This window comes from Scleropages formosus, chromosome 24, assembly GCF_900964775.1.
Source record: "Scleropages formosus chromosome 24, fSclFor1.1, whole genome shotgun sequence".
NCBI classification, from domain to species: domain Eukaryota; kingdom Metazoa; phylum Chordata; class Actinopteri; order Osteoglossiformes; family Osteoglossidae; genus Scleropages; species Scleropages formosus.
In genome coordinates this window covers 16,923,877-16,951,482 of record NC_041829.1, presented here as the reverse complement: position 1 = coordinate 16,951,482, position 27,606 = coordinate 16,923,877, and the positions used below count along the sequence as shown (strand labels likewise).

The 27,606-nt window shown below is 44.8% G+C and overlaps 3 protein-coding genes across 7 annotated transcripts in view; all 3 read right to left on the bottom strand.

Annotated features, from left to right (window-relative positions):
* Positions 1-626: 626 nt before the first annotated feature.
* cyp26a1 (cytochrome P450, family 26, subfamily A, polypeptide 1) lies at positions 627-3,747 on the bottom strand. Its single transcript, XM_018761003.2, has 7 exons — positions 3,311-3,747; positions 2,852-3,076; positions 2,317-2,598; positions 2,063-2,212; positions 1,831-1,965; positions 1,556-1,708; positions 627-1,207 (listed from the first exon to the last, which is right to left on the bottom strand). The coding sequence occupies exons 1-7, from the start codon at positions 3,497-3,499 to the stop codon at positions 863-865; spliced, it is 1,479 nt and encodes a 492-aa protein (XP_018616519.2). The 5' UTR covers positions 3,500-3,747; the 3' UTR covers positions 627-862.
* A 3,445-nt stretch (positions 3,748-7,192) lies between these two features.
* On the bottom strand, positions 7,193-13,725 carry LOC108939510 (cytochrome P450 26B1-like). The gene is made up of 7 exons (XM_029248944.1): positions 12,718-13,725; positions 12,038-12,365; positions 11,541-11,765; positions 10,388-10,663; positions 9,949-10,104; positions 8,981-9,400; positions 7,193-8,091 (listed from the first exon to the last, which is right to left on the bottom strand). The coding sequence occupies exons 2-7, from the start codon at positions 12,239-12,241 to the stop codon at positions 7,741-7,743; spliced, it is 1,632 nt and encodes a 543-aa protein (XP_029104777.1). The 5' UTR covers positions 12,242-12,365; positions 12,718-13,725; the 3' UTR covers positions 7,193-7,740.
* Positions 13,726-13,813: 88 nt separating this feature from the next.
* The window catches only part of exoc6 (exocyst complex component 6), a 46,161-nt gene continuing 32,368 nt past the window's right edge, over positions 13,814-27,606 (bottom strand). For 2 of the 5 annotated variants that reach the window (XM_018761100.1, XM_018761101.2), the window contains exons 18-24: positions 27,365-27,544; positions 26,524-26,553; positions 23,157-23,298; positions 20,614-20,687; positions 16,073-16,185; positions 15,757-15,768; positions 13,814-15,336 (exon numbers count right to left, since the gene is read on the bottom strand). In XM_018761100.1, coding sequence (XP_018616616.1) covers positions 15,204-15,336; positions 15,757-15,768; positions 16,073-16,185; positions 20,614-20,687; positions 23,157-23,298; positions 26,524-26,553; positions 27,365-27,544 — 684 coding nt within the window. In that variant the 3' untranslated portion in view covers positions 13,814-15,203. The remainder of the gene's footprint in view (positions 15,337-15,756; positions 15,769-16,072; positions 16,186-20,613; positions 20,688-23,156; positions 23,299-26,523; positions 26,554-27,364; positions 27,545-27,606) is intronic. The other 3 variants (XM_018761102.1, XM_018761103.2, XM_018761104.2) reach the window with 2 other exon arrangements.

Genomic DNA, 27,606 nt, shown 5'->3' with positions numbered 1-27,606 from the left:
CCCCACTTAGGATGAGCAGCTTCAGACACTGTATGTGTATATATATGGTTACAGCTGTTGTGCATTTTTTTTCCCCCCCACAATTCAGATTTTGCCTGTGGCTTGAAGGCCAGAAAATTAAATAGAATGAAAGCTTTTTTTTTTTTTTTTTTTAACGGCTATTAAGTGACGCGTTTAGTATTGTTGACATGCGTAGGAAGCACATGGAGTTCATCGATACGCCCCACGGGGGTAACATCCTCAAACAGCATACCCTCCTTCTGGAAAGGAAGGCACATTACAGACGGGAAACTTTACAGTGTGTTTGGTTCCCTATTGGCCTGTTTTAGCAGTGTAGAAGGTTCTAGATGGATTTTATGAATAGAGAGTATAACAATTAACCGCAAATGTTCAGCCACCCTTGTTAAGGAAAATGCGTAAATGCTGGTGGTGTGGTGGTTAGAGGTGCTGTCTTTGGACCTAAAGGTCACAGGTTTGAATCTCCAGCCGTAGTACTTTCCCTAAACTGCTCCTGCAAAATTAGCCAGCTATACAAGTGGATGGATAGTCATAGGTTGCTTATTGTTAAGCAACTTTGGAAATGCAGGGCAGGTAAATAAAATGTAGACACAGTTTTCCCTGAAAATGTTTAATAGAACCCATACAATGATTTAAATAAGTTGAGTAAATACAAAATGCAATACCCACATTACAAATGTACATTATATACACGTTTTAAAAGCAATGAGCGAGAGCTTCGAGACGCATTTAACTTTGTATACAAAAATACACGAGTTCATATAAATATCGATTAGATGTACACATCAAGAAGTAAATTACGCGGCCGATTCTAAAGCCGAGTACAGCTTTTTACAGCGCGGCGCTAACACTCCTTATAAATGTATTTCACAAACTTTGTAGGGAGGTTGTCCACCGGATAAACCGTGGGGCCAGTTTTCATTGTCGGGGGTCCGTTGGACAGAGTCCAGTTGCACCGTGAGGTCAGCTCCACTAAGAAGGTCTTCAACAGGACATTGGCAAACTCCTTGCCCACACACATCCTGGAGCCTCCCCCGAAGGGGATGTAGTTGAACTGCGATGAGAAGTCAGGAGATGCGGTCATGAACCTCTCTGGCTGGAACACCTCTTTAGCAGGGAAGAGGTCCGCAACGTCGTGGGTGTCACAAATGCTGTAAATGACATTCCATCCCTTGGGAATCTGGTAACCCTGGAAAACAATTTTTTTTTTTTTTTTTATTAGAAAGGAGAAACATTCAAACTTCTGAAAAGTAATTTCTACCATTGAAAGATTAGTTAATGGAGCTGCATTTAAAAAGTCTCCTACTGAACCCTTTGACAATGCATGCATCTCAGTGGGGGGGTCAAGAAACACACACACTGTCTGAAGCCACTTGTCCCAAGTGGGGTTGCGGCAAACCGGACCCTAACCCGGCAACACAGGGTGCAAGGCTGGAGAGGGAGGGGACACACCCAGGACGGGGAGGGAGGGGTGTCGAGAAACCAGACCTCAAACTAACCCACATGACCATGTCTACATTAATGATCACACACTTACATTGAGCTCAAATGTCTTGAGAGCCACACGGAAGCCTCCTGGCACCGGTGGGTTTAGCCGCAAAGTCTCCTTAATGACACAGCTTGTGTATTTCAGCTGCTGCAGTATCTCCAGGTTCAGCCTTCTCTCTTCTGAGCATTTTCCCAGTAACCCCTATGGATCGGGGGAGAGTAAAATAAAAATTCAGAAGTCCCTTTATCTAGGCAAGGAAAAAATGATCAGATCATGATCACTTGAAGCTTCACTTAAGTGATGAGCAGTGTTTCCACCCATACCTTCTCCTGCAGCTCCTGTCTGATGCTCTGGACAGCCTCCGGGTGTAAACTGAGAAACATCACCATGGAGGTCGCAGTGCTGGCTGTGGTCTCATGACCACCAAATAGCAGTTCAGTGGCAGACTCCTTAATCTCCTTTGGAAAAACAGTCAAGAGACACTGGCATCAACACTCCACTCGCCAGAGCGCCCCCCCCCCCCACACCCACACTCCCAAGTACCGACATCGCTACCTGCATGCTGAGCGGCTCCTGGCTTTTCTTGCCGTTGTCAATCAGCAGCTGAAGAGCATCTTTGTGCTTTGACGCATCACCTCTCTCCCGCATCTTCTTTTTTATGTTTTCTTCTATTTTCGAGTGGATGACGTTACGAGCCTTGAGACCCTTCGGTTGCAAGATGGGAAGAATTTAACGCGCGGCAAGCAGCGATTTTCCGCGCCAACGAAAGCGGGGGGAAAAAGAGGCGCGACAAGTATGAGGAGACTGACCCGATACAAGCCACTGAAGGGGACATCGATGGGCAGAGAGAAGAGGTTCTTGATCATCTCCTCAAATGCCTCCACCAGCTGCTGCTCGTTGGCCTTGATTTGCTGAGGCTCGAAGCCCAGCAGGATCCTCATGGCGATGCGGAACATGAGGCGCTTCATCTCGGGGTACACGAGCACGCACGAGTCGCAGTGCAGCCACTCGTCCAGGGCGGCCCTCACCTCCTCCTGGATGACGGGCACGTAGTGCTCGAGGGCGTCACGCGCGAAGGCTTTCAGGATCGCCTGTGTGCGCGAGACGGGAAGCTTTGATGATGGGCGCCGGCCGGTGCCTCTGATGAAAGAGGCTGGCAGGACAGACAGCCCACCCACACACACACCCCACGTAACAGCATCTTGTGTCGGGGGGAAGAACGGAGGCACAATGAAAGCGCGCTCGGCGTGGCGGCTGATGAGCGGAGACGGCGCAAAAATGCGCTCCATCAGCTTGGCGTCGCCCCTCCCCCCCCCACGCAACCCCCACGCGCCGGGCACCTACCCGCTTCTTGCTCTTGTGCTCGCTGCCGTGCATGTTGGACAGCGTGTTGGAGCCCAGGATGGTCCTCACGGACGCCGGCCACTGCACCTCCACCAGCCGGTGCTCTCCACGCAGGATGTGCCGCACGTTCTCGGCTCCCATGACGCGCACGGTGGGGTTGCCGAAGAGATGCGTCTTGTAAATAAATCCGTACTTCTGCCGCTTCATCCGGAGGAACTTTCTCCTCTGCAGCGGGGGAGAGAGAGAGAGAGAGAGAGAGAGAGAGAGAGAGATCGGCTTAGAAAAGAAGGGTGACAGTTCCTCAGAAGGTGACCCACGTGCACGGCAGACCCTTACAAAGTAGAGAAGGAGGAGATGATGAATGCATGCATGCACCGAGAAGCGCACTGCAGTGAGTAGAGCAAGGTTTACGTGCACCCCGTCCGACGGGGTCGCGCTCGATCCTGCCTGGTACTTTACCTGCAGAACCAGCTGGAGGGTCTCCCCAAGGAAGGGCAAGCCCATGGTTCCCGGGGGAAGGGGGCTCCGGCAGCTCGGGTCCCGTTTGCGCACCATGTACACGTCCCACAGTTTGACGGCCGCAAGGAAGAGCAGCACCGGCAGCACGACGGTGCAGAGGAAGGTGGCGAACAGCGTGCAGAAGCTCATCGTGGCGTGCAGGGGGGGGGGGGGTGGGGTCAAAAGCTGGAGATGCGCTCCCCCAAGACGTGACCTCGAGTGGTGAGTCGTTCTCTTTATACCTCCTTTTATACCGGTTCCCCGGGTCTCGGCCTCTTGTTACCTTTTGCTCCGATAAATTAGTTCACGCAAAGTTCATCTTTAATTGCGGAGTCATGCCGAGCCGCGCCGCGCCGCCAAGCCACGCCCCGTCGCCAAGCCACGCCCACCGCCCCTCTGCCCCGCCCACCGAGGGGGCGAAGCGCGCGGCTCCGCACCATTTGCGAGCGCTTTAGCGGAGACGCTTCACCGGGCTTTCGGGCAGTGGGTGCTCCTTCTCCAGCACAGCGGGAAGCGCCGGGCCCCTGTGTGGTACGATATGGTAAATGTTGCACAGTTTGCCCCATTTCTGTCTGCCATGTCCCAACAGCAAAGCCAATGACTGTGTCCTGGAGTGTTAAAAAGCTCTTTTGCACCTATAAATAATGTTTTATTGAGTGTATCCGTGCTTGTGCACTTGCTGTGTGGCTATAGTATAGTTTAAACTGCAGTGCTGCTGCCTTTAAACTTTATTCTTTTGCCTGCCACTGCTTTTTAGTTTTTTTTTTTTTTTTTTTTTTTGTATTTCCTTTTAGCTTCACCTTGCCCTCTCTTATTTTATTTTTCTTTGTCATAAGTACAAACTATAAAAATACGCGGAGACATAATGACAACACAGTGATGAATGTTGTTACTGTATCTTCTGGAAACACACCCTGCGTGTGTATCTTCTCCGGCATACAAAAGCTATAAAAAAAAAATAAGTTGTGCGGGTAAAATGAGGCCGTCAGAGAGCTGTGGAATTTTAATGAACTCGCGACATGATCTGTTTATTGTTGGCAATATAAAATTAGACTTTAGCCCCACGTTCACCCGTGGTTTACAGTGTCTTATTTGCGTGTCTCTCCGGGAGACTCTGATCTGGCTGGATGTATAAAAATAAGATGTGTCAGTTGTGTCGGGTTCAAACCCGGGTCAGTTAGGAAAGTGAGGGAGCACAGCAAGGTTACCGGCACACCAAAAGTAAACACTCAGCCCCTGTGCCACCCACGGTACGTGGACTCGCTTTTACGACGAGCTCTGATGTGGGAAAAACTCGCAGCCAGAAGCGACACGTTGTTTCCAAATCTCTATATTTAGCTTCTTTTGGCGGGACGCGGGGGACAGAGGACAGGGGACAGGGGACAACGTGGGGACTCGTCCCGGCGCTCACCCTCCTCACTAGTGTACCGAGACCCAGCAGGACGGAGCAGCTCCTGCATGATGATGACGACTCGCTCTCGTGGAGCCTTTTTTTTAAACGTCCGTTTCAGCCGCGCGGCGCGTCTCGCGCACACCTCGTGTCCTCTGAGTTGCCGGTTAAACCAGGAGGTCCCGTTGGCGAAATATGCCCAATAAATACAACTTAATCCTCACCTTGAATGCACCAAACCCCCCACCCACCAGAAAGCGCGAAATAGTTAAGGTATTAATATCCAGCTCCAGCCAAGTGCGCCCATGCAGACGCTACCTGAAGTTCAAGTGTAGTTCATTCCTGCCATAAAAAACGAATTCTCGGTCATAAGTGACAATGATTGACCTGCCAGAGCGCGCGCTCAGCTGAAGGCGTCACCCACACGTACCGTATGTTTTTTTTTCTTTCTTTCTTCTACTGTATAACATGTATTAATGCTCTGACGCGACTTACACTTATTTACCCATTTGGGTAATAGAGTAAGTACCGTGCTCGAGGGTACTACACCTGGCTGGAGGGGAGACTCGAACCTACGACCTTTCGGTCCAAGGCAGCAGCTCTAGCCACTACACTGCAGCTTTATAGCTGCAATATTAACGGTGATCGAGTTAATGCCGTTGGCGGCCGTTGAACAGACTCCATCATGGCTTTTTGTGTGGGCTCTAATCCCACAGAAAGAATTGTTCTCAGAAACCCGTAGTTTTCCTGTTACGGTGGCACAGCGCGAGGTAAGGTAAAGTAAGGTAAGGGAAGTTCAATGGGAGTGCAAGCCGGGCGATTTGCTCGGTGTCTCTTAATTAGCTGCGGACTGTTGGGTCCATCCATGTGCGTGTGAGCAGGGTGGGGGTGCTCCTTTCCCCTCCCCTCCCCTCCCGAGGGCTGACCTGCTGCTGACCTACAACACGGACCCTGACATCGCTGTGAACCGGGGCGCAAAGCTCGCCAAGTTCACTGTCCGTCAAACAGCCGCAATTACGGCGGGAGCCTCTTTATTCTCCGCACAGACGTCTATTCTGCGCCTGTCAATCGCGCGAATGAAATCGAGGCCACAATTAAAAGCACTTCGACTAGTGGTGTAACTGGGTCAAGAGATAAACAGCCCTTTTTTTTTCCTCTGGTTTGCGAAGGAACTGTTTTTTTTTAATCGCTGCTAAAATGGACCCTTCGCACTTCAGCTCTGTTTTTCACTGCTTTTATTTTTAACTTCTATATATATAGAAGCACATTTAAATAGCCTCCTAGCTGCAGCCTGGTATTAAAAAAAAAAATCAGTTACGTGCACTGCACTAAAATATGACATCGCGTTGTGGGGAAAAAAAATATAGCAAATTGTAGATGTAAAGTTGTTTGCTTTGTCACCTCCCCTGGCTCACGTGGCATTTTTACAGTGAAACTTGAAGTTTTGCTCTGCTGTGGTACTGGAGTGAGATCCTAAGAGGAGAGATCTGATTAGTGCTCCATCACGTGACCTAAGAACTGGCACCTCAGGAGGGGGGTCAGGAGGGCACAGTTTAATGGTTCACCAAGGGGTCACCCTGCCAGGCCTTTCTCAAAGCGTAACCTCTTCGCAGGTGTCGTTGCGCCGAGCTGCCGGGAAGCCGCATGAAAGCGTTCCGCGTGTCACCGCGGACACTTCCGGAATCTCTACGCGATGAGCTTGTTGCACTCAGTACTTCTCTCCATGCTGAGAAGGACCCGCCTATTTTCATGAGAATGGGAGGAGGATGTGAGCTGCGGATGTGTGCAATTAGCAATGCGATGGCTCTCTGTGTCACGCTCCTTGAGAAACGCTTGTGAATTATGTCGGTACAACTGACACGCTTTTACGAGCGATGGGGTAAACGGTGTCACTTCCTCTCGGATTAAACGCACACACATTTGGCTTGCAGGTGAGAACAGCTCCAATGAATAGTTGTCACACACTCGCTATTTAATCATTGCTGTCAGACGCAGGGGGGTGCGGCGGCCTTGGCCGGGCCCTGCTCTCCGGTGGATCCGAGGTTCGAGTCCTGCTTGGGGTGCCTTGCGATGGACTGGCGCCCCGTCCTGGGTGTGTCCCCTCCCCCTCCGGCCTTGCGGCCTGCGCTGCCGGGTTAGGCTCCGGTTTGCCACGACCCTGCTCGGGACAAGCGGTTTCAGACTCTGTGTATGTGTGAGAGACACAGTAATCTACTGGTTTCAGTAATAAAGCTGATATTACCTGGAGGTGATCCAAACCCATTAAAAAAGATAAGGCCAAATTATGCAGTGACCTTTAACTTTTCCGTTTATTTCCATAAACTTGACAAGAGGTGACTATCAACACAAGAGACAGGATAATTCTGGAAGTTCTCAATATCTAACTATAGTCCAGTCTTTTTGCTATATTTAAGTTGAAATACTCATAAATGTAAGTAGGCTTGTAGGGAAAATACAAAATATTTGAGTGGAGGTTAACATCGCGTTTGATTTAAAGGCCTTTTTTTTTTTTTTGAACAATTTGCATTACCATTGTTCTAAAATGAATGCATCAAAAACATTTTGAGTGTCAATTTCAGTTTTCTCCTTGCTGTGTAATATAATTCTGTACATAGAGGAAAGTTCAGCTCAGTTTTTACATGGCATATACCCCGTGTTCAAAAACAAAACCTCAACATTTGCTCAGACCAAGTAAACATTCAAGACCCCTGACCGCATAGAAAAACACTGCAGATTTATTCAAAATAAATACATGTGACAATAAAATTATTGAAATAAAACACCCGTGACATGGCAAAGTGCAAACCCGTTCAAAACGCAACATAAAGTAGTCTTTACTCAACATTGACACCAGAAAATGTATTAAAGCACCTGAATGTAGGATGTATTAAATTAGACACAAGTTCAAACATTACTAATTAACAGTGACATGTAAATAAGTGACCGTTGCCGCAGGCACCGCATATGAATATGTACAAATGTACAGCAGGAAGGCGTCACGTCACTGATGCGCGTGATCTGCAGCGTTGAAATAAACGTGCAGTCCGTTCACGGGCCGAACAACGGGCACCGTCTGCATCCTGGGGAACGTTTCCGTCGCCAGCCTCCACTCGGCAGCGCTCAGTAACTCCACGGCGAGGACTTTCAGAATAACCCGGGCCAGTTCCTTCCCGATGCAGCTCCTGGTGCCGCCTCCGAAAGGGATGTAGTCGAAGCGGCCTGCCGAGGCCTCGTTCCGGTCTCGTCCGAAACGATCCGGGTCAAAGAGCTCCGAGTTCTGATAGGCGGGCGACGTTTCGTGGGTGTCCCGGATGCTGTACATGACGCTCCATCCTTTGGGAATCTGATATCCCTGCGAATGAACACGAGAGACCGTCAGGCAGGACAGCAGCGTGCCAACACGCACAAATTGGCATCGCCGCTGTAAAAATACACACATTTTACACCCTTCGGGCTCCTGCTGACCGAATATCTTCGGCGCCACTGGGAACTGTTTTAGATTGTTGCGCCACGGCTGTCGCATCTTAGCCCGTGTCTCCTCAGGTCTATGATTTGTGGTGATCTGCTTTATCAATCTATGGCCATCATCTGTCTTCAGTAGGGGGCGACATACAAGCAATATGGACCAATATCATATCAGGAGCTTTTATATCATATAATAAGATGAGTACCGCTCGAGCCCGCTTATAAAAGTGTCAGATAGGATACAACACAGGGATCCGTTATGTATGCAGCAGGATTACAGATTTATACTTTTAAAACCTTGCGCTGTAATTCCAAGAGAGGGACACTGCGCATGTGCGAAGGGGAGCGGCTTTCGCGCGCTGTCACGTCGGAGCGGCTGTGTGGCGGTGCGCGTGTGTCCCGCGTGCGGCTGGCACAAAGTATCCAAATTGTCACCAGCTCGTTTATTAACAGAGATTTAAAAGTAATTAAAAAACACCGTCGAGATGCTGAAAGCACAACGCAGAGGAAATGCGAAGGGTCTCGGAACAGCACCGCGCTGCACATTTCATTTGTGTGACTCGACGCGCACGCGCCACCACTTTAACGGGGAAAACACACAGAAATATTCGGGGCCAAACTTCATAGTGACACACAACAGTAATAGGCATTATTGGGTCATATATATTGATGTCAAAACATGTAGCGCGGATGATCGACGCGCGCGTTCCCGCGCTCCCGGTGCAGCGCGTGCCACGTGCAGGGCCCACAAGGAGCGCGGTTACGGTCACACTCACGTCCAGTTCGAAGGTCTGCAGGGCGGTTCTGTAGCCGCCGGACACCGGGGGGAGACACCGCAGGACCTCCTTGACCACGCAGTCCAGGTATCTCAAGCGGCTCAGCTTCTCAAGGCTCATGCGAGGCGGACGGGCGGCGGGGCGCGCGCCTCCCTCCGTGTGCGCGCCGCGGGTGCCAGGGTTCGGATCGGGGGTCGCGGTCTGTGTTACGGCCCCCTCCTTCTTCTTCTCCTCTTCTCTCTCTGTCGACCTGGGCTGAGCGCTGCCGGGCCGCGGGTTCGAGCCCAGGTATCCGCAGCTGCGCAGCTCGCTCCGCGCTTTGGCCGCCACCCCCGGGTGCCGGAGCAGCTGCAGCACCAGCGAGGTACAGGCGCTCGCCGTGGTCGAATGGGCGGCGAACACGAGCTCCACTGCGGTCTCCTGGTGGTTAAAGCACCAGCGGGGAGAGGTTCAGGTCCGCTTTTATTGTCGACCAGCTTCGTTTATCTCACACCTTTACAGTGTTGGATCATGAACCTCGCAGCGGTCCAGCTCGGTATCCCTTGCCAGTTCTGTGTAAGACCTTAAACGAGGGTACTAGAGAGGGGTGGGATTCGAACCAACAACCACTGGCTGCAAACCAGCAACCCTAATCACTATGCGACCCGGCGCCTCTGAACACCCTGGCTCTGGGAAATATGAATTCTCTAAGGTACAGATCGTGCGTGTGCGTGTGTGTGTGTGTGTGTGTGTGTGTGTGTGTGTGTGTGTGTGTGTGTGTGTGTGTGTGTGTGTGTTCCAACGGAATGACTAAATTAGACCAAATATGTCCTATAATAATGAACCCGGAGGAAAGAAACGAAAATGAGATAATTATGTTTTTCCCTCCATCGTTAAAGCGCCACTTCTGCGTTTTCCAGCAATAAACTGAGACCCTCCGTTCAGCGAAGGTTCGGAGCGCAGACGAGCACATTTAACCCCTTCCTTACCTGCAGTTCTTTAATGGATATTTTCTGGTTGTTTTGCTTGGCGCCGCTCAGCATGTAGTCGAACGCGTCCTTGTGTCCCTCCGCCAACGGGCTCTGCAGTTTCTCCTCGATGATTTTTGCCATAAATTCGTGAATAGTTTCACGGGCTTTGATGCCCTGTGATCATAAGAACGACACGAGGCGCTTCATGCTCTAAAATCGTCACGTGCGCCCATCATGTTGGCCCCATGTTTTTCTGCTCGCATTTCATTATGACTTTAATTCAAAATCAATAATGAAAAATTCATCTGCAGTCAACAGTAGTGCATAACTAAGCAGAGACTTTGTTTTAATTAATATAGATAATGCATGCATGCAGATAGATTTTTATGCCTGATGCTCTCATGGTAGTTTACCATAAAATGCCACAGTGGCGGTGCGGGTGTGTGGCCGCACTCACTTTGCGGAGCCCGCTGAAGGACACGTCTATGGGCAGCGAGAAGAGGTTGTTGAGGAGCTGCTCGAATATTTTGGACAGGTAGCTCATCTGGGCGTCCTCGAGACTGAGGCCCAGCAGGACACGCGTGGCAACGCGGAAGGTGAGAGTCCTGCAGGCGTCGTACACGTCGACCGGGTCGCGCTCCGAGCACCACCTGGCGAGCTCGCACTCGACTATGTCCTGCAGGCGGGGGATATATTCCTCCAGAGCCGTGCGGCTGAACACTTTTGCTAAGACCTTTGGGAGGAAAGACAAAGAGAAGTTTCACCAGAAGTCCATGGAGCACAAAAGAGCCGAGTGAACCTTGTATCACCTTAGGATGTAGACGTGAGCCATAATGCTGGCCATAGATTTTGACAGCTGCCTCTAAGAACAGTGGAAATATCATGAATGACTACATTACCCAGTATCTTGACTATGTGGATATATAATAATAATAATAATAATAATAATAATAATAATAATAATAATGGCAGCTCTGTGGCGCAGCAGGTAGCACTGCTGCCTCACAGCACCTGAACTACGAGGAGTTTGCATTTCCATGTTCACATGGGTTTCCTCCGGATGCTCTGGTTTCCTCCCACAGTCCAAAGACATACATTTCAGGTAAAACGGCGACGCTAAATGGACGGGTGTCCTGTCCAGGGTTTATCCTGTGGTTCTAGGAAAGGATCCAAACCCTGACCTGGGCACGCGGTTAAGGAGCGAGTGAAGAGTACTCACCCCACCCCACCCAGAGTCTGAAACCTCTTGTCTCAAACGGGGGTCATGGCTAACCGGAGCCTAACCCAGCAACACAGGGCACAAGGCTAGAGGGGACACACCCAGGATGGGACACCACTCCACCACAAGGCACCCCAAGCGGGACTCGAACCCCAGACCCACCAGACAGCGGACCCGGCCAAACCCACTGCGTCACCATGGTGGTGGTAATAAAAATAATAATAAGAAAAATAAAAATTGTTATATTATTATAGCTGTCACTTGTCTCTAAAGCTATTTACAATGTTTAGTTTTTCCTCTAAGCTCCTGCAACTTCTATGTTAAAAGCTCAGTAGGAACACGGTACATACAGCACGGTATTACGCCGGTATCACACAGTACCGTCCCTTACTTTTCTCTTCATCCTGTGCAGGTCCCCAGTGGAGTTCACCAGCGTGTTGGATCCCAGGATGATGCGCGCACTCAGGGGCCACTGCGCGCACACGAGCTTGTGCTCGCCGAGCAGGATCTTGCGGATGTTTTCGGCTCCCGTCACGCGGATCACGGGCTTCCCCAGCAGGTGCGTCTTAAACACGTTTCCGTACTTCTGCCTCCTCGAGATGTGGAAGTCCGGACCCTGTCGGAACCCAAGAAAAGAAATTGACGGCAGTGATCCAATAACCACACGAGAAAAAGGGGGGAAATTCCAAACAAAATCCAGCCGTCCACGTCATTATGAATTGGGGTTACGATTCGAATCGGTGATACTCTGTGTTCCCATTTGCTATTTTCTATTGTATAAATACGGCCCGCGGGAACGAGGAAGTGAAGGAACCCGTCCGTGACAAACGCAAGAGCGATGAGCGGCACCGGGACACACTGCTGGTGCGAAGCAGAGGCTGCGATCACCTGGAGCAGCCAGTGCAGGGTTTCTCCTACCACGGGCCACCCCATGGAGCCTTTGGGGAGGGGCAGCTGGCACTCTCTGTCCCGGGTTACTGTCCACCTCAGTCTCCACAGCTGCCAGGACACGGCGAGCAGCAGTAAGACGGAGAGGACGGATGTCAGTGTGGTGTCCAGGGCCGGGGAAACGAGTTCCATGAGCGAGGACATCTTCACGGTCCAGCGTGGCTCAGCTGATGCTGTGGGTTTCTCTCAATAATAGTCCAAAGGAAATATGAGAAGCTGAGCCTTTGATGAATCTGATGATTCGCCGCTTTCTTTGTCCTTCGGATGCCTACAAACGTAATAACATAATGTGGGGAAAAACAGCTTAGAAACATCTGAACTATGAAACTAACGTTTTCAGTTGAGCGCGCGCGAAACCCCCCCCCCCCTTCAAAACTAAACACAAAATTAGACCATATCGATTATCTTACACTCATTAATTTTGCATGCTGAAAACACAGACTGCTGTGGATCCACACCTGGAGGAAGAGCTCGAGGCGCGCAGTCGGACTGCTAAAGATCTTTAATAATTTAACCCAAACTTAGAGCGCTTATCTGTAGTCCGAATAAAGGGATGAAACGAGTCGACTGAGCGATAATTAATAGCATCGTGTGAGGAAATGTGTGGAAAGGTGACTTACTGTGTTTTTACGGCTCCCGGGAGCTCGTCTCGGCGCGTTTCTCTCACGCTCCCTCCACACTGACTTACTTAGTTGCGGCTAATTTTCTGCTGTGCGTCGCGCGTCGCTTTATAGAAATTCCCACCCGGGACGATCCACCTTCAGGTGTGACGTCGCGTGTTTGGGGTCTTCTGGGGGTGAATCGGACGGGATGGGATGGGATGGGATGGGATGGGACGGGAGCCTGCGAGGCGCAGTGGGGTGAGAAGGCGGATCAGGGGGTGGAGTAGCAGATTACTGAGAAGGCAGGTAACCACCGGGGTAAACACGGGTCAAGCAAGAGCGCAGCCCTCGTCTCCTGCTCCGCTGCGAGGCCACGGACATGCGCACAACAGCGGTGTCACTACATGCGTGACATGATGTATTCTGTTGCGATAAGCTGTTTTTAATGACTTCGAAAATATGAATGTATCTTATGTCGTGTTCCCATATAAAAGTCAGTTTGTTAAAAAGAAAAAAAAGATGCTGAAAAGCGCTCAGCGATGATGCTCGGCGCTCCATTCACTCGTGATGCGGAGAGAGGACCGGAGCAGAGATGCTCACTGCGGAGCTCCTTCGGGTGGCAAAGTTCTCACTCCTCTTTGTACGCGAAGTTAATCTGGGCTGGAAATGACACGGTTTTGTTTTAGGATGTTCTAAAAATGCGCGACAACAACCTGATTTGGGTCACCTTCTAAAAATAGGAGGGAGTCGCCACACTGGAGTCATAGTTCTAAAGCCCACAAACCTCGGAGCAAAATAGTGTAAGGAGTGTGTCACTTCTGCCCTGGAGAGAATGGGGACGTTTAACATGCTTTTATAGCCTTAAATAAGACCGGATACACTGCATCTCCAATCTGTTATCTTGTTTTGAAGTTTAAAAATGGAGACCTATATGGGAAATGTGACCCGAATCATATATCGAATGGACAACCCAAAGCCACAATTCTAAATTGCTTAAATTTCTAGATTCTATTATTAAATATTAAAACCTAGAGATATGACATTCATGTCAGTGCATTATAAACCTGAGAATGTCCCTAAAAATCTCAAGATGCATAGAAATACATATGCAGCATCCATATTTATTTACATAAAATTTCATTTCCTTACATTTAAATAACATCTAAGGAAAGCAAAAGGGATGTAGATTTATTGCAAACACCAAAAAGCAAATATATACAGTATGAAAAGTGCAACTGACAACTTCATTTTTTTGCTCTGCTGAAAGTCGTCATACAGAATTTTTACAAACATGTTTATGCTCAAAAGTCTGGTGTTAAAAGGGTCCATTTTGTCACATTACTCGATGAGAGCACTTTAGGGTATTGGGGGGGACACTTTACATAAATTAAAAACAAAGGAACAAATTCAACAGTTTACTTACAGCAGACTCTTCTGAGAACTTTCACAGATGAAACTTTTCACAAACAAATGCCAGCTCAAATGAAATGTTCCTTCCGCTTACAAAAGGACAAAGAAATGACTTTGACTGAACACTGAAATGTATCTTTCTTCCTTCAGCAGATAACTGAAATTTTATCACACTTTTATGTAATTACTTTACAAGATTAAAGAAATGTATGAGTGAACCCCTCATTTTTGTAGCAGCAGAATAGTCCATTGCTGTTGCATTTCTTTTTTTTTTTTTAAATAAAATGTGCAGCCTGTAAATATTCAACATAGTCTATAAAAAAAAATTAAACCTTCAGTGCAGACCAAAAAGACAAAACCCAATTATGAACCATTAAGTCTTCATATTGTTAGAATTTCTGCATGACATGGAAAAATAACCAGTTATTGCTTTTTATATTTTACCATGAAACTGTAAAGCCGCTGAACCCAAAAGCTGACACCCTGAGAAAAAAAGTAAAAATCAGAAAAAGCTTTTTCGATGCAACTATTTTTCCTGTAAATTATCAAACTGAAATTCTATTTTTTCAAAAGTACATAATTTCCCATGAAAAAGGAAACATGTAAAATTAGTAGCAAATTATTATTTTTTTTCAAATGAACAGAATCATGAAAGGTCCTTTTATGAAAATGTTTGCTAATCAAACTCCATTCCAATTCAGTCAAGACTAGGGGATGAGGGGTACTGTAGTGTTAAATAGGTTTACATGTATTTACAGTACAAACTCCACTGGTATATTGCATTATTCAGGAATCTCTTTGAACATCAGCCTCATTGTTAGACATCATTATCCAGCCTGTTGTCTGGGCAGTACATTCCCACTGATCTGAAAACATCAGCCTTTGTGGCGTTACAATCATTGCACATTCACAATATACAAAACATATTTTTCAGCCATTAAAAATACGTTTAAAAAAAATTTTACTGCTCATTTGTATAAGTGTTCATGAAACCTATTTTCCCTATGTACACAATATAACCAGTCTTTTACAGATCAAAGGTAACCTTTCTAGAGTGAAATGCATAAATGAAGTGGTCAGCAGGCTAATGAAGACTAGGGATGCTGTGACATTCCGTTGACCAGACTTCTCAGCTGCTTTACCACGGTTTCGATGAGTTTCTGTTTGTCGCGGTCATTCTTTCGAAACTGGGAGAAAATGTTGTTCTTTTTACTTGTGTCCTTCATTCTGTGGGAGCACAAAAGTGGGTTCCATGGTTACAGCTAATAGTAATTCCCTAGAATATCGTACAATTTAAATAAGACGGAACGACTGTAAAGTGTTGCCAAATTTTTTTCAAAATAATAAGTATTTTTGAATTTACTTACATTTCACATTGAACTTTGCATGACAAGGACTTTTAAACTTAACATGGCCTGGATGTGCGATTATTGAACATTTAAAACTTGTGTCAAAAGCATTACCTAGCAATTTACATTTAAATAAATTCATTTTTTTTAAAAATCTAAACGAATATGGTTAATGCATGCTCTTCATGGATATTTCTAAGGGTGATGCCAAACCAATGAGAGTAAACATTTCAAACAAATAACTGAGGGGAAGAGGAGAAAAAAAAAACAAAAAATCAAACTCAAACAAAATACATACCCCCGGTAGACTCTGGTAAGCATGTTAACAGATTAAGGAGGGTGAACAGATTTTAAGCGCATAGTTAAATATCTTTATACATTTGACAGTACACATATATCCATACCTAGAGAGAATGCTGGTTTAAAGGAACAAACAGTTTAGCAGTTCTATAGTACTCAGAATTGTTTTTACAGCACACAGTTCTAAACATCACTTTCAACTTTATGTTTTTAATAATTTAAGATATTGATGTGTTGCGACTACTACAACTATACCGGACTTCTGAACAATATAGCAATGCAGAAAGAACAAACAGCAGTGTTCAAAGACTCACTTTTCCAAAAGCGCAAGTGCGGTCGAAGGATTGACCCTCAAATACTTGGAGTTTGGCTGTCCATAGTCGGCCAGATAGGTGGACCAGTCCCACACCATGAAAAGGTCCAGGAGCTTAGTGGAAAAGACACTTTGTTCAGTCCATCAATGGCTTGCAGTTAACAGAACAGCTGCAAGCGAAGTCAGAGTATCGTTTACAACCCTAGCAAAGACTTAACGTTGAGTTCTCAACTAGCGCTGTGTTTTTAATGTGATTTCAATAATGCAATGCTTTCTCACTTGGGTTCAGTAATGAAGAGCTCAGCTGGAATGAAAATGAGAAGGCCCTGCAGCCTCAAAGAACCAGTAGTGCTGATCCTTGCTCTAGAACAACCTTTCATGTAAATGATGTCCTTCCTGCGTGAGGCTCTCCCTGTGCAATGGGGTTTTTTCAGAATGACCTTAGCTCTACAATGTAGCAGTCTTATTAGGTGCCCATTCAACTGCTCCAAGGGCTGCTGAAAATGATCACAGGAAATGTATATTGTGAAGAACCTGTGAAATGTAAACATGAATGTGAATCATAAAAGGCTACTCACTAAATTGAATAAATCAGAGTAGATATGACTAAACTTTAATTGATCACATTTGATCAAATTGTTTTTAAGCAATCAGAACTATATTTGTATGAGCACAATTGAATGAAAGAAACACCTTGTCAGTGTATACAGTGTATTTATGCTGGTGTGTATGTGATGGGTAATTGAGTGGTGACCTGAGCCCTTATTTCAACAGATAAATTGGTTTCTCATTGGCTGGAGGGTGATTAGTAGGAGTGGGTGGAGAGGCTCAGGAACACAAGAGCTAATCCACACAAGAGAAGGAGGAGAATCCCCCTGCGACCCTTGGATAACCTATGGCACAGATTAGGTCACTTCCACTCAAGCCAATGGTCACGCTGTGGCTCCACACCGATGTCCCCACAAGCTGTGACCTTTACACATTCAAGCGCTGGCCTCTGGGTTGACTTTGTTTTGCTTTCAAATCTAAACTGACGAGAATAGTTCTCTGGGATAAGTAACTATGAGGTTGCAATAAGGTTAAACAGCTCTTGTGGTTGTGTATCCTAAGATAAATTGATAGTTTAGGGCAGTACGTTGCTTTTGTGATGTATAAAAAAAAAAAAATTGAAAAGAGTGGCCTCATATCTTACATCATTTTTAAACCTCATTTTGAGCTCTGATGGAGTCTACCACAAAAGCCTAGGTTAATGAATATTTGCTGTTCCTGCTGAGTCAAGCCAAATTTTTATCTTGGCCCTCTCTAATGTGGGAACAGACATGCAGTACACATCACACTTCTAACCTCCCATGGGGATTTTAGATGACATTACTGGCGAAAGAAAAGATTTCATGACCAACTGGTTATCTTATCCTAGCAATCCTCTTTCCAAACACCAAAAAAGTGAATAATATAGAGGGACCATGGGAAAATATCCACACAAACAGACTTCATCGCAGGCATATCCACCTGATATCCAGCCGCTCATTTCTCTCCACTCTAGAGCACACATATGTGTAAGTGAATCTCCCAAAATGGAGAAGGTGCAATGCTAATTCCTAATGCACACTAGAGAGAACATTCTATGCTTTAAAATGATAACACAAGTTTGGTGGTAGGGCTTGGACAACTTCCTACAAATCATGGAAATACATTAAAAAGATATTTCTGGTGGGTCTCATGTTAAAGAAATACCTGCTTTCTGACAGCAAGAAAAACCCAGCTGAATTTCCAAGGCATCCTTCAGATGTACAAATACAATCATACATAGCTGTATCTGTACCACCTCAGTAAGAGCAGAATTCTGACACTATGCCAGGAGCAGTCACGGTTGTTTCTAATCCTTTCTAAATTGTTGTCCCGCAGGGGCTGTGTACTTGTGGCAATTGCTGCCCTCAGCTAAAGGCAGCAGACACAGCCCACGTTACCTTTCATTCCATAGCTATCTGTTCAGGCTCTGACTTCTGAAAAGTAAGAGACAAAATTTCAAAGGGGCACTCTGGAATAGGGCATATGTTCCTTTACATGTTCTTTATATTACTTACTAATTCACAATCAATTACTGCTTAGTCTAAAACAGGGTCACAGCAGTCCAAAGCACATCCTGAAAGCATAATGCATTAGGCTAGACAGAATACGTTACAAAGGAACGCATTCCATTCTAGGATAGATATACGTAGTCATTCACATATTATGGACAACTCAGCGTGACCAATCTAGTTAACTAAATTTTTTGCTGTTTTTTGAAAAGATACAAAGTTAGAAAGGACAGCCTACTGGAAGAAGGCACATACGGTAGGAAGACAACATTAATTTATTGCAGCCAAATCAGAAGACACACTGGGTGCAATATGGGACTTCAGGATAAAACTGAAGCCTGTCTATTTCTCCAAAAGCACATCCTTTATTTCTGACTAAAAGTATTTCAGCAAAGCCCTACAGGCTCGACAAGATATGGTTGAGATGCTAAAATGGTTATAAATATTAGATTTCAGTAATTAAAACGGAAACATTGTATGGTAAATAATATACAAAACCCAAACCCTTGGTCACATTCAGATTAACAAAGTTTGAGTTATAGTCAAAATAGTGACAAAACATAACCATGTAATGGAGGTGTAATAAAAAAACTGCGCTTCTGTATTTTGCTCATTACAAATCTATTTACTGAGAAAAGCCTGCTAGCAAGAACCTGCAGGCTACCTGATTCTCTTTGTAGCCTAGGAATCTCATACCTTACAATCAGCATCATCATATAAAAAATGCACAAGAGTCAGCAGATCAAAGGGAAAGTTACACTCTTATGGAAACAGAAACTCATTATCGGGTTGAAATTATCCAGACAATTAAGGCTGCCAAACTTCAATATTATTGAAATGCCAAGAGCTTTGAATTTAATGTATCAAATTACAATAAAGAACGAAAAAGGCAAGATTTTGCCTGACAAACTTAATTGCGGTATACATATAGATGACACTTCAAAATACAATCAAATATACTACTAGTGCTTGTCCATAACATTCCACATGTCTGGGTGATCAGACAAAGACTGAAAGAGATTTACAGCAGGCTTGAACTTGTGCAGGAGAGTGTCCCAATTCTGGAGGAAAGAACATAGGAAAAGAGGATAGACAAGCCCGACAACAATAGGAGAATGGGTGGCGGAAAAAGCAAGCTATTATGAGGAGAACTGGGTTCCAGTAGCAAGCAGGCAACTGGCAGTGAGATTCAAATCTTTCAATGCTGGGTCAGTTCCTTTTTAAAAAGGGGCCATTCGCACCGATCTGTCTGTTAGCTGGGTTCTCTCATCCACACCCCTGCCTACCGTCTCCCCTTCTTTCATTTCTGTTGAGGAGGCTTATCCTCATTGCAGCTACTATCACAATGCAGCAGTCATTCTGACGGGTATTGCGAGTGCAGCGATGCTACCCCTGGGGCCAAAGGGGGGTTGTTTGGGGTAAGGTTGACCACTGGGCTTCCTTATCCCAAAGAGGTAACCATGCTTGGACCAGGATTAAATTGAAGCCCTGGTCGTAGCTCCCCGGCCTCTGAAAAGGACAACTGTGGAAAATGAGTGTAATTCGTCCCATTGAAATTCACAAGAAATATTAAAAAATACATTCAAGAGGAAGTGGAGACATAACCTGAAATGAAAGGAAGGGAAACTGTGCAGACAATTAGTGCACTGAAACTTTTGCTGTATATTCAGACCACCAAGGGCCAAAACTCCACACCACCTCTCACAGTTCTCTGAACTGTCACTTGATATTCTTGACCAGGCTGACAGAGCACAATGAAATGACACCTTAATCAAGTTCATATTTCACACCTTTGTAAAATGAAGCCTGGCTCTGTGTAACCTGGTGGTGATGTGAACACAAAATGCCTTTATTGTCGGAATAGCATGTCTAATTCAGACAGGTCTTTTGCATTGAGGAGGAAACATAGTCAAAAGCGTGATTGTGCTACTCCACAAAGTGGCAATTAGGCATCTTTCACACCCATGTCAGTTAACATATTTGGAACAATGAAGACTGGTCTTAAGTGTCTCAAATTAGAAGAAAAAAAAATACAACAGTATTTTTTATCGTGTGGCATGAAAATGCCTCTCACAGAATGACGGTTGGCTTGGTAATGTTTTATAAAGTGCATGTATTAAGATGGCTGTGAATATTTAATCTCTAAAGACATTACATTTATTCAACAACATTCCACATGTACAAAGGACATTTAAATCCCTAGAAGGAGGAAATGTACAGGAGAGGCTCTGCATCCCTGACAAAATTACTATGGGATACACTAAAAGTAACTCTCTGGTCAGTCAAATGGAAACTGAACTGGTAAGCATGTCTCCATCATTTGATGTTACAGGTTAGAAGAGGGCTCAACAAAGACAATTTTCCCTGCATCATCACACACAACCCCAAGAGAAGATGTGGTGCATGTGAGCCCTCAAGGCTCTGCAATGACCTCCTCCAGAGTCAAAGGAGGTCAGGGGCTCACCTGTCGAAGGTCAATAAATGCCAGCTGCAGTGTATCCCCTTGGAAACCAGGCACAGGCTCGGAGCTTGCAAAAACTGCAGGCAGAGACAGCAACAAAGGAACACATGGTCAGGAGGAACACAATAACAAATTTAAATATGTACAACGTTTTTCACGGGCACACTGAGGTTACACTTACTGAAATTGTTGGAATGCAAACCTCTTGTTACGGAATAACCACTCATTGTACAGCTTTTATTTAGCGCATCTAATTTCATCAGTCTTTCATTACAAAAGCTCTGTACAAACTTTAAATATAAGTCATCACACCACTTTTTGACCTTTTCTCCTATCCCCTGGAGAGGTGTGAGTACAAGTAATTCTGAGGACAGTGGTTCCTTCACTGTCAACATATTTTCGCATACATTTTTGTTGCTGCATCTCTGCCATGAAATCCTGCAGCACCGCACAGCAATTAGAGGCAGACAGTGGGTGGGAGCTGGCCAGGCATGCAGACAGCTGGGCACAGAGCTGCACACAACCCAGGAGCCACTGCTCTGGAATGTCTGTTCCTGTCTTTGAACAGTGTGCGTGGGTTGGAATTTCACCACCATCACAACACCTTGAACAGACTGATCTGCTGATGCAGACCCTTGTATACTGAGCAGACACACACTGAGAAATGACATACAAAAGAGGATGATACTTACCATGTTACCAAACCCTTTTAATTACTTTTCTTTCTTAATGACAGAGCAGGAGCTCGTGTTACTTCCAGCAATGACTGCAATTCACTGGCAGTCAGAGGGGCTAAACAAAATGATCAACATTCACACTTGTCACTCTTCTGTTCCAGTATATAGCTTATGCTGAAATTCCACTGTGGAAACACAGATGCAACTGTACAACAGTTTCTGTAGACCCAGCTATGTGACCTTGATAAAACGGTAAAGGAGCTCCAAATCAATTTATCACTTACAACAGGAAGCTGTAAGCCCCACTACCCTCTGATGCTAACAGAAACATCACACTTGTGACTGTGTATGTAGGGGGTCATGGAGGAAGTCCCACGGTGTAAATCAAGCCTTAAACAAGCCAGTTTGCGGGACATACTCCTGAAAGACTGTTAATGACAGCCCCCACACACGGCAAGCAACTACTCTGACTCCCACACAGCAGTCCCAGGCTCATTTTCCTAAACCAAGAGGAGACAGTAGGAGTGCTGAAGCCTAAAGGCTTGCAGCAGGGGGCTTCCAGAATGTTCTGTGAAAACGCGCCTCCTGCGGCACACACAAAGGATCATAAATTTCCTTTAACAAGTGCAAAGTCCTAACATGTCCCAGTCATGTTTTATTTCATTATCAGGCCTGATGAAACAGCCAGAGCTCAGGAGGTTAAAACTTTGTCACAAAAATCTATTCCAACGAATCAGTAGGGTACTGCAGAAGACTGTATTAGTGCCTGAGAGCTCCTGGGCTGTGTTTTTAGTGTTGGGTTTGCATCCGGCTCAGTCTGTGTGGACTTTGCGTGTTTTCTCTGTATCTGAGTGGGTTTTCTCATACTGTCTTAAGACAAGTAGGACATATTTCAGGTGAACTGGTGTCTCTAAATTGCCTATACTGTGTGTGTCACACTCTATAGAGACAACAAGTAGACAGTTGAAAGTAGCTTAGTATAATGCATCTAGCATTTTAAGACACTGCACAAAGGCATTAGCTTAAATACAGCCTAATAATAATATTAACAGCATATCTAACAAGGACAAGAAGCTGAACAAGTAAGGCTGTTCTTTGACTGGAAGCACAGATTATCTCTCCTAATGCAAAACTAGCATTTTTTAAACAAGGCTGAGAAGAGGCTTCAGTTATGCTGGAAATAGCTTGGGGAAGTTCCAACTCCAGAAGAATGGGCATTGAGATGACTGAGACAATATGTACACCGTATGCCTTAAATTTGCATCAATTTGTTTCATGAAGTTGAAAGCTGTAATTACTTTTTCAGATGGAAACCCACTAACAGTCACACTGGTATTTTTAAATTGCATGTGGTACAGCTATAGTGGCACAGCGAATGGTATTGCTGCCTCAGTGTCCAGGTGGTGCAAGAGAACGTGGATTTGATCCCTGCTCAGACTGTGTGGAGCCGCCTGTTTTGGATTTCTTCCAGGGACTCCAAAGATATACAGTTTAGGTAAATTGGTGATGCTACATTGCCTGTAGTCTCAGCCACTGGTTTGTCACACAGTGAGTCCCAAGTCCATGTAAATGATGAGGAATGACATCAGGACAGGCAATCGGTCGTAAAATGTCTGTTCAAACCACACCTCAAATTGCCGCTGCACGTGGAGGGAAAATAGCCAAACCTGGGTTCTCCAAGAAAAATGTGCCGTAAAACTGAGGAGCACTAGTATCTGGTGCAACTACAAATCACCAGGTTATTCAAGATTATGGGTCAGACTTTACAAATTCTTCTTGCATATATATATATGAGATGTGAAGGAGAAGTAGAACTTAAGTGGCTTCCTGCCTCTGTTCGATACTGCTAGGCTTACAGTCCAAACTTACGTTCACACTGAATAACATCCAAGTTGAACTGCTGGATGGCGCCCATGCTTATCTGCTTCAGCTCATTGTCCAGCAGCATCTGCATCAGGGATGTGGACAAGTGTTTGCAGGCCGACATGCAGGCTGTCTGAGCCACCTTCCCCTGTAGAAAGAGAAACATAGGGACAGGACCCCTGTGAGAACCTTCTAGCCTCAATGCTACACACAGAAGTATCTACAAGGTTACTACAAAATAATGAACATAGACAACAGAAGGAGATGGAAGAGACCATCATTACCATGCCTGTGCTGCAGGGTGTGTGAATGTTTACGGATACACATTGTTTTGTTACATTAAACACAGGCATCCACAGTCACACAGTCGCCACATAGGCAGGCAGACACAAAGCTAACAGCTCTGAACACACTGGATTGAAATGAGCAGGGGTGTAACTGTACACGGGGGGGGACATTCAAACAATCACAGAGACATGCACTCCTATACCTCGACACATGCCAGTACATGGACAGCAACAGCTCAAATGATACGTGTGTTGGTAGCAGATGCCACGTGTCCATCTGGTCAAAGTCTTATATTAAAAAAACCATCTTATTCAATAACAACTTTTGCACTTTGGAGGTGGACGGTTCTGCAAAGCAACATCAAATCCTACTTCTCAAAGAAAACAGGAGAACAGCATTTCGAAAAGCCTCATATATGCTTCAGTATTAGACTATTTTCAGTGTGGAAATCCTTAGGTCAAATGCATAATGTTCAGCTGTAAGCTGAAATATTGTATAAGATTTTGATAGAAGTTCAAATTACAAGTTTTACAATTAACCTCCTGACATTCAACTGAAGTCCTTTTGTTGCCAGCACACACTACTCACTTGAGTGTTTAAAACACTAGACCACCAGGCAATGTAGTGATTAAGGGCAAAGATTTGTAACATGGTTACTGTCTCTCCAAATAAGAAGGAGAAGTCCTGCTATGGCTTCTGCAGGTGAGGTATTTCAACTGTTTGGCTCCTATGAAAGATGAAGCTTTACCCAGCCTTATAAATTTACTGTGCTGCAGAAAAAAGCATATGATAAGCAACAATTCTATGCACAGAGAGCACAAGTAAATTAAATAACATTCTTCTGCATTTTAGAAGAAGAGCATTTTACAATAAATATGAAGACATTTACAGTGCATGACCCAACGTGCAGACTATGAGATCCTTTGAAAAAATATTTTTGAGAGCAGGGTTTATTCAGTAAGTGGAACATAAATGGGAGAATAAATGACACACACACAACCTGTGTGGCTACTGTGTTATGGGTGGGAAGCATTCATGACCTAACAGCATGCATGGTAAATACAAAACTATTATATGTTGTAGCAGGTTTTATATAAAGGCAGAGCTCCAAAGCTTTGAATGAAAGATGGCAATGTAAAAGTAAAAAACTGAGGTGCTTTACACTTGTGGTTACATGGAGTGTTATCAATGGAGGAAATACTGCACAGTAACTTCACTGGTCTGACTACTTTTTAAGAACAAGATTAACTGTAACTGTATGCTCATTTTTACAGCCCTTGAAATTGAATAAAGGACCTGTCAACTGTATGATACTTCCCATGACTGACAGGTACACAACAAAACACACACTTTTGGAGCATAAATGCTAAAGTAAGTGAGCAATAGCCTGAGGTCTTATTGTGAAGGCAAGTGGACAGATTTTCCCTTCTAAAAGCAGCCCCACAACAGGAAAAAACCTGCATGTCACAGACTTTTCTCAGAGTGGATTGAATGAATGCATAAAACAAAGCTCTCATACTTTACTATATTCGTAGCTACCTAACAGTTTAACAATGGACTACTGTGTTGTTTCAACTACGGATTGTAATTTTTTTTTTTTTTTTTTTTTTAAAAAAAAACACATTATAGGTGACCATTGTTTCGAAGTCCTGGTCCCTTTTAGAAAAAGTGTTTTTAAATCAAAGGACACAAACCCTGAGTGTTAAAAGCAATTCCTAACAATAGCGATACATTAACAAAAACAGTTCTACTAAAAAAACCTTTGTATAATGGCATTTAAGTGATGATTAAGGGAGAAACTGACAGTTACAAATTTTGTACTGTTTTCTAAAAAAAAAAAAAGTTCATATTGGAAATCGTAGGTTGTACAGTCATACTAGTTGTTATGCTTATTGTGCTTTTAATCAAACTGACACACAACTCAGAGTAAACAAAAGTGCACTTCTTAAAGTTATAGATGAAGACTCAAATCTCTACTGGATTCTTGAACTAAAGGTTGTCTTTCTCACAACTGACAAAAGTAAGTGCTATACAGTATTTTCTGACAAATAGGATAATATATTAAAGTTGAATAAACTAAATATGCTTTTCTAACATAAAAATGAACAGAACTTAAAAATTAAACACATAAGGAAAATGCATAATAAAAAAGATTAGATATACTAGAAATATCCCAAATTCATCCATGCCTTATCTGAAAGCTTTCCTTATTAGTAATAAAAGATGATGGCTGTAAAATTCAGGTGTCTTCCAAGCTCTTTGGCAGGTACCTTGTGGCGATTATTTTTCACTGTGAATGCCAGTCAATATGATTTATGTGCTATCCTAAAAAAGATTTCTCAGGGGCTGAGAGATGCAATGTACCTGTGGGTGTGGTGGACTGTTTAGAGGTGATCTACCGAAAAGGTAAAACTGGCACTTTGCAGGAGAAACAGTTCCTTCTACATACTTGTGGCTACAGGTATCGCAAACACCTGAGATGTTAAGAAGTTAAGCACTGCACTGCTTCTCTGAAGGGGCAAGAGAGACACATAAAATTAATGATTTCGCACTCTAATTGGCACCTGTTCAGTTCCACTCGTTGATCTGTGAGCTGCACTACCGGTGGAGATTTCAGGGTTCGTCTGACACCTATCTAAGTGGTTCCACCCCATGGCGAGAGGGTGGAGGTCCCATTCTGTCAACTCTTACACAAAACCCCTGTGCTCCTTAACTCATATGCTCATCTGGAAATTACAGAGCACAACTGTTCAAGCTTTCATCTACAGAAGACTGATAGTGTAGCAAGTGTCCTTCCTTAAGCTTTAAGCTTAACAAAAGAAACGTCCAGAGTGTAACCAAGGACATGTTTTTCAGCCAAGCAATAAACACGACTGTATCATTTTGGTGCAGATGATACATTCTTGGATATTTTGGTTTCACACCACCCAAGGTACAAAGACAAGGTGAGGAGAAACAATGTGACACACTGGTCATTGCTGGCCGATTGTGTGATTAAATGTGGAGGAAGCGACAAGCCTGAAGGCAGGCCCACAGGACTGACAAAAGCATGCGGTTCCACCTCTGCTTCAGGGCAGTTACTCACCGACATCGCAGCATGATCATTGTTGTTATTCTGAGCAGAGCCCAAATTTCAAATATGAACAGGGAAAGAAAGTACGGTAACAATAAATAGACAGAAAAGAAATTCAGAGCCAAGCATGTCTGGTAGAAGTAACAGGGAAAAAAAAAAAACAAAACATTAATATGCAACTCAGTGTAGAAAAATATTATTATGGGAACAGCAAATATGAAGAGCAAGGAAGCAATCCACACTGAAGAAAACCCAAAAGTTCAATAGTCACTAGTGAAGTATGTGACACATGAGAACTACATGACAACTAAAAGCAGAACCAAGATATATGTGTATAATGAAGCAGCTAGCACTGTTATTCAGACTGACGGAATAACTGTCTGCTTCCAAAGAAAATGCCTGAAGTTCCAGAAAAGGTAAGAGCTCACATATGCAATTTTATTTTTCATCACAAGACACAAAGACATAACTCACATCCATGTAAATCCTTTCTGATTTTATTTTTTCTTTCTACATTCTGTCTCCTTCTAGGTGGTTCAACTGTGTAGTTGTCCATCTGATTTGGAACCCTCAGTAAGTCTTTCTCCTACTCTGGAATTTCCTCTACAAAGATAACATGACTTTCCACATCCTAGCTGAAGCTCCGTGTGAACTGAGAACCGCATAGACAGAAATAACCCTTCTACACTTTCTGCATTTTGTTTGAATTCCATATCCCTTGCCCAGCCCCAACAGAGACTTAGACACAGACGTCTACAGAGGAACAAGACAGTAACTGGAGAAATGAGTCAACCATCACAACGCCAAAGCAGAGTGTGAGGAGGAGCTCCAAAGTCAGGAAGAAGGAACTCACCGGAAGGTGTGTGAAGACCTGGAAGGTGCTGCGAAGGAAGTTAATAAGGTCCATCAGATATCCACTAGCTCGTCCATCGGACTCTGACATGCTCCACTCATAGTCAGCCAGCTGGATGAACTCGTCAATCTTCTGGTTCAGTTTAGTGTAGATCTCTCCCTCTGCTGCATGTCTGGCATCCTAAACAAACAAGCGGACGGTTTTCTTTAACCTCCACCGACTCATCTACAATCATATGTGCT

Excerpts from the sequence above, each read along its gene's own strand:
- cyp26a1 (XM_018761003.2), bottom strand. The coding sequence starts at position 3,499 with ATGAGCTTCTGCACGCTGTTCGCCACCTTCCTCTGCACCGTCGTGCTG. Across the intron at positions 3,077-3,310 it reads CCCTCCAGCTGGTTCTGCAG|AGGAGAAAGTTCCTCCGGAT; the intron begins GTAAAGTACCAG and ends CCCCCGCTGCAG. Across the intron at positions 2,213-2,316 it reads CCTTCAGTGGCTTGTATCGG|GGTCTCAAGGCTCGTAACGT; the intron begins GTCAGTCTCCTC and ends TTGCAACCGAAG.
- LOC108939510 (XM_029248944.1), bottom strand. The coding sequence starts at position 12,241 with ATGTCCTCGCTCATGGAACTCGTTTCCCCGGCCCTGGACACCACACTG. Across the intron at positions 10,664-11,540 it reads TGCACAGGATGAAGAGAAAA|GTCTTAGCAAAAGTGTTCAG; the intron begins GTAAGGGACGGT and ends TTCCTCCCAAAG. Across the intron at positions 10,105-10,387 it reads CCTTCAGCGGGCTCCGCAAA|GGCATCAAAGCCCGTGAAAC; the intron begins GTGAGTGCGGCC and ends TTATGATCACAG.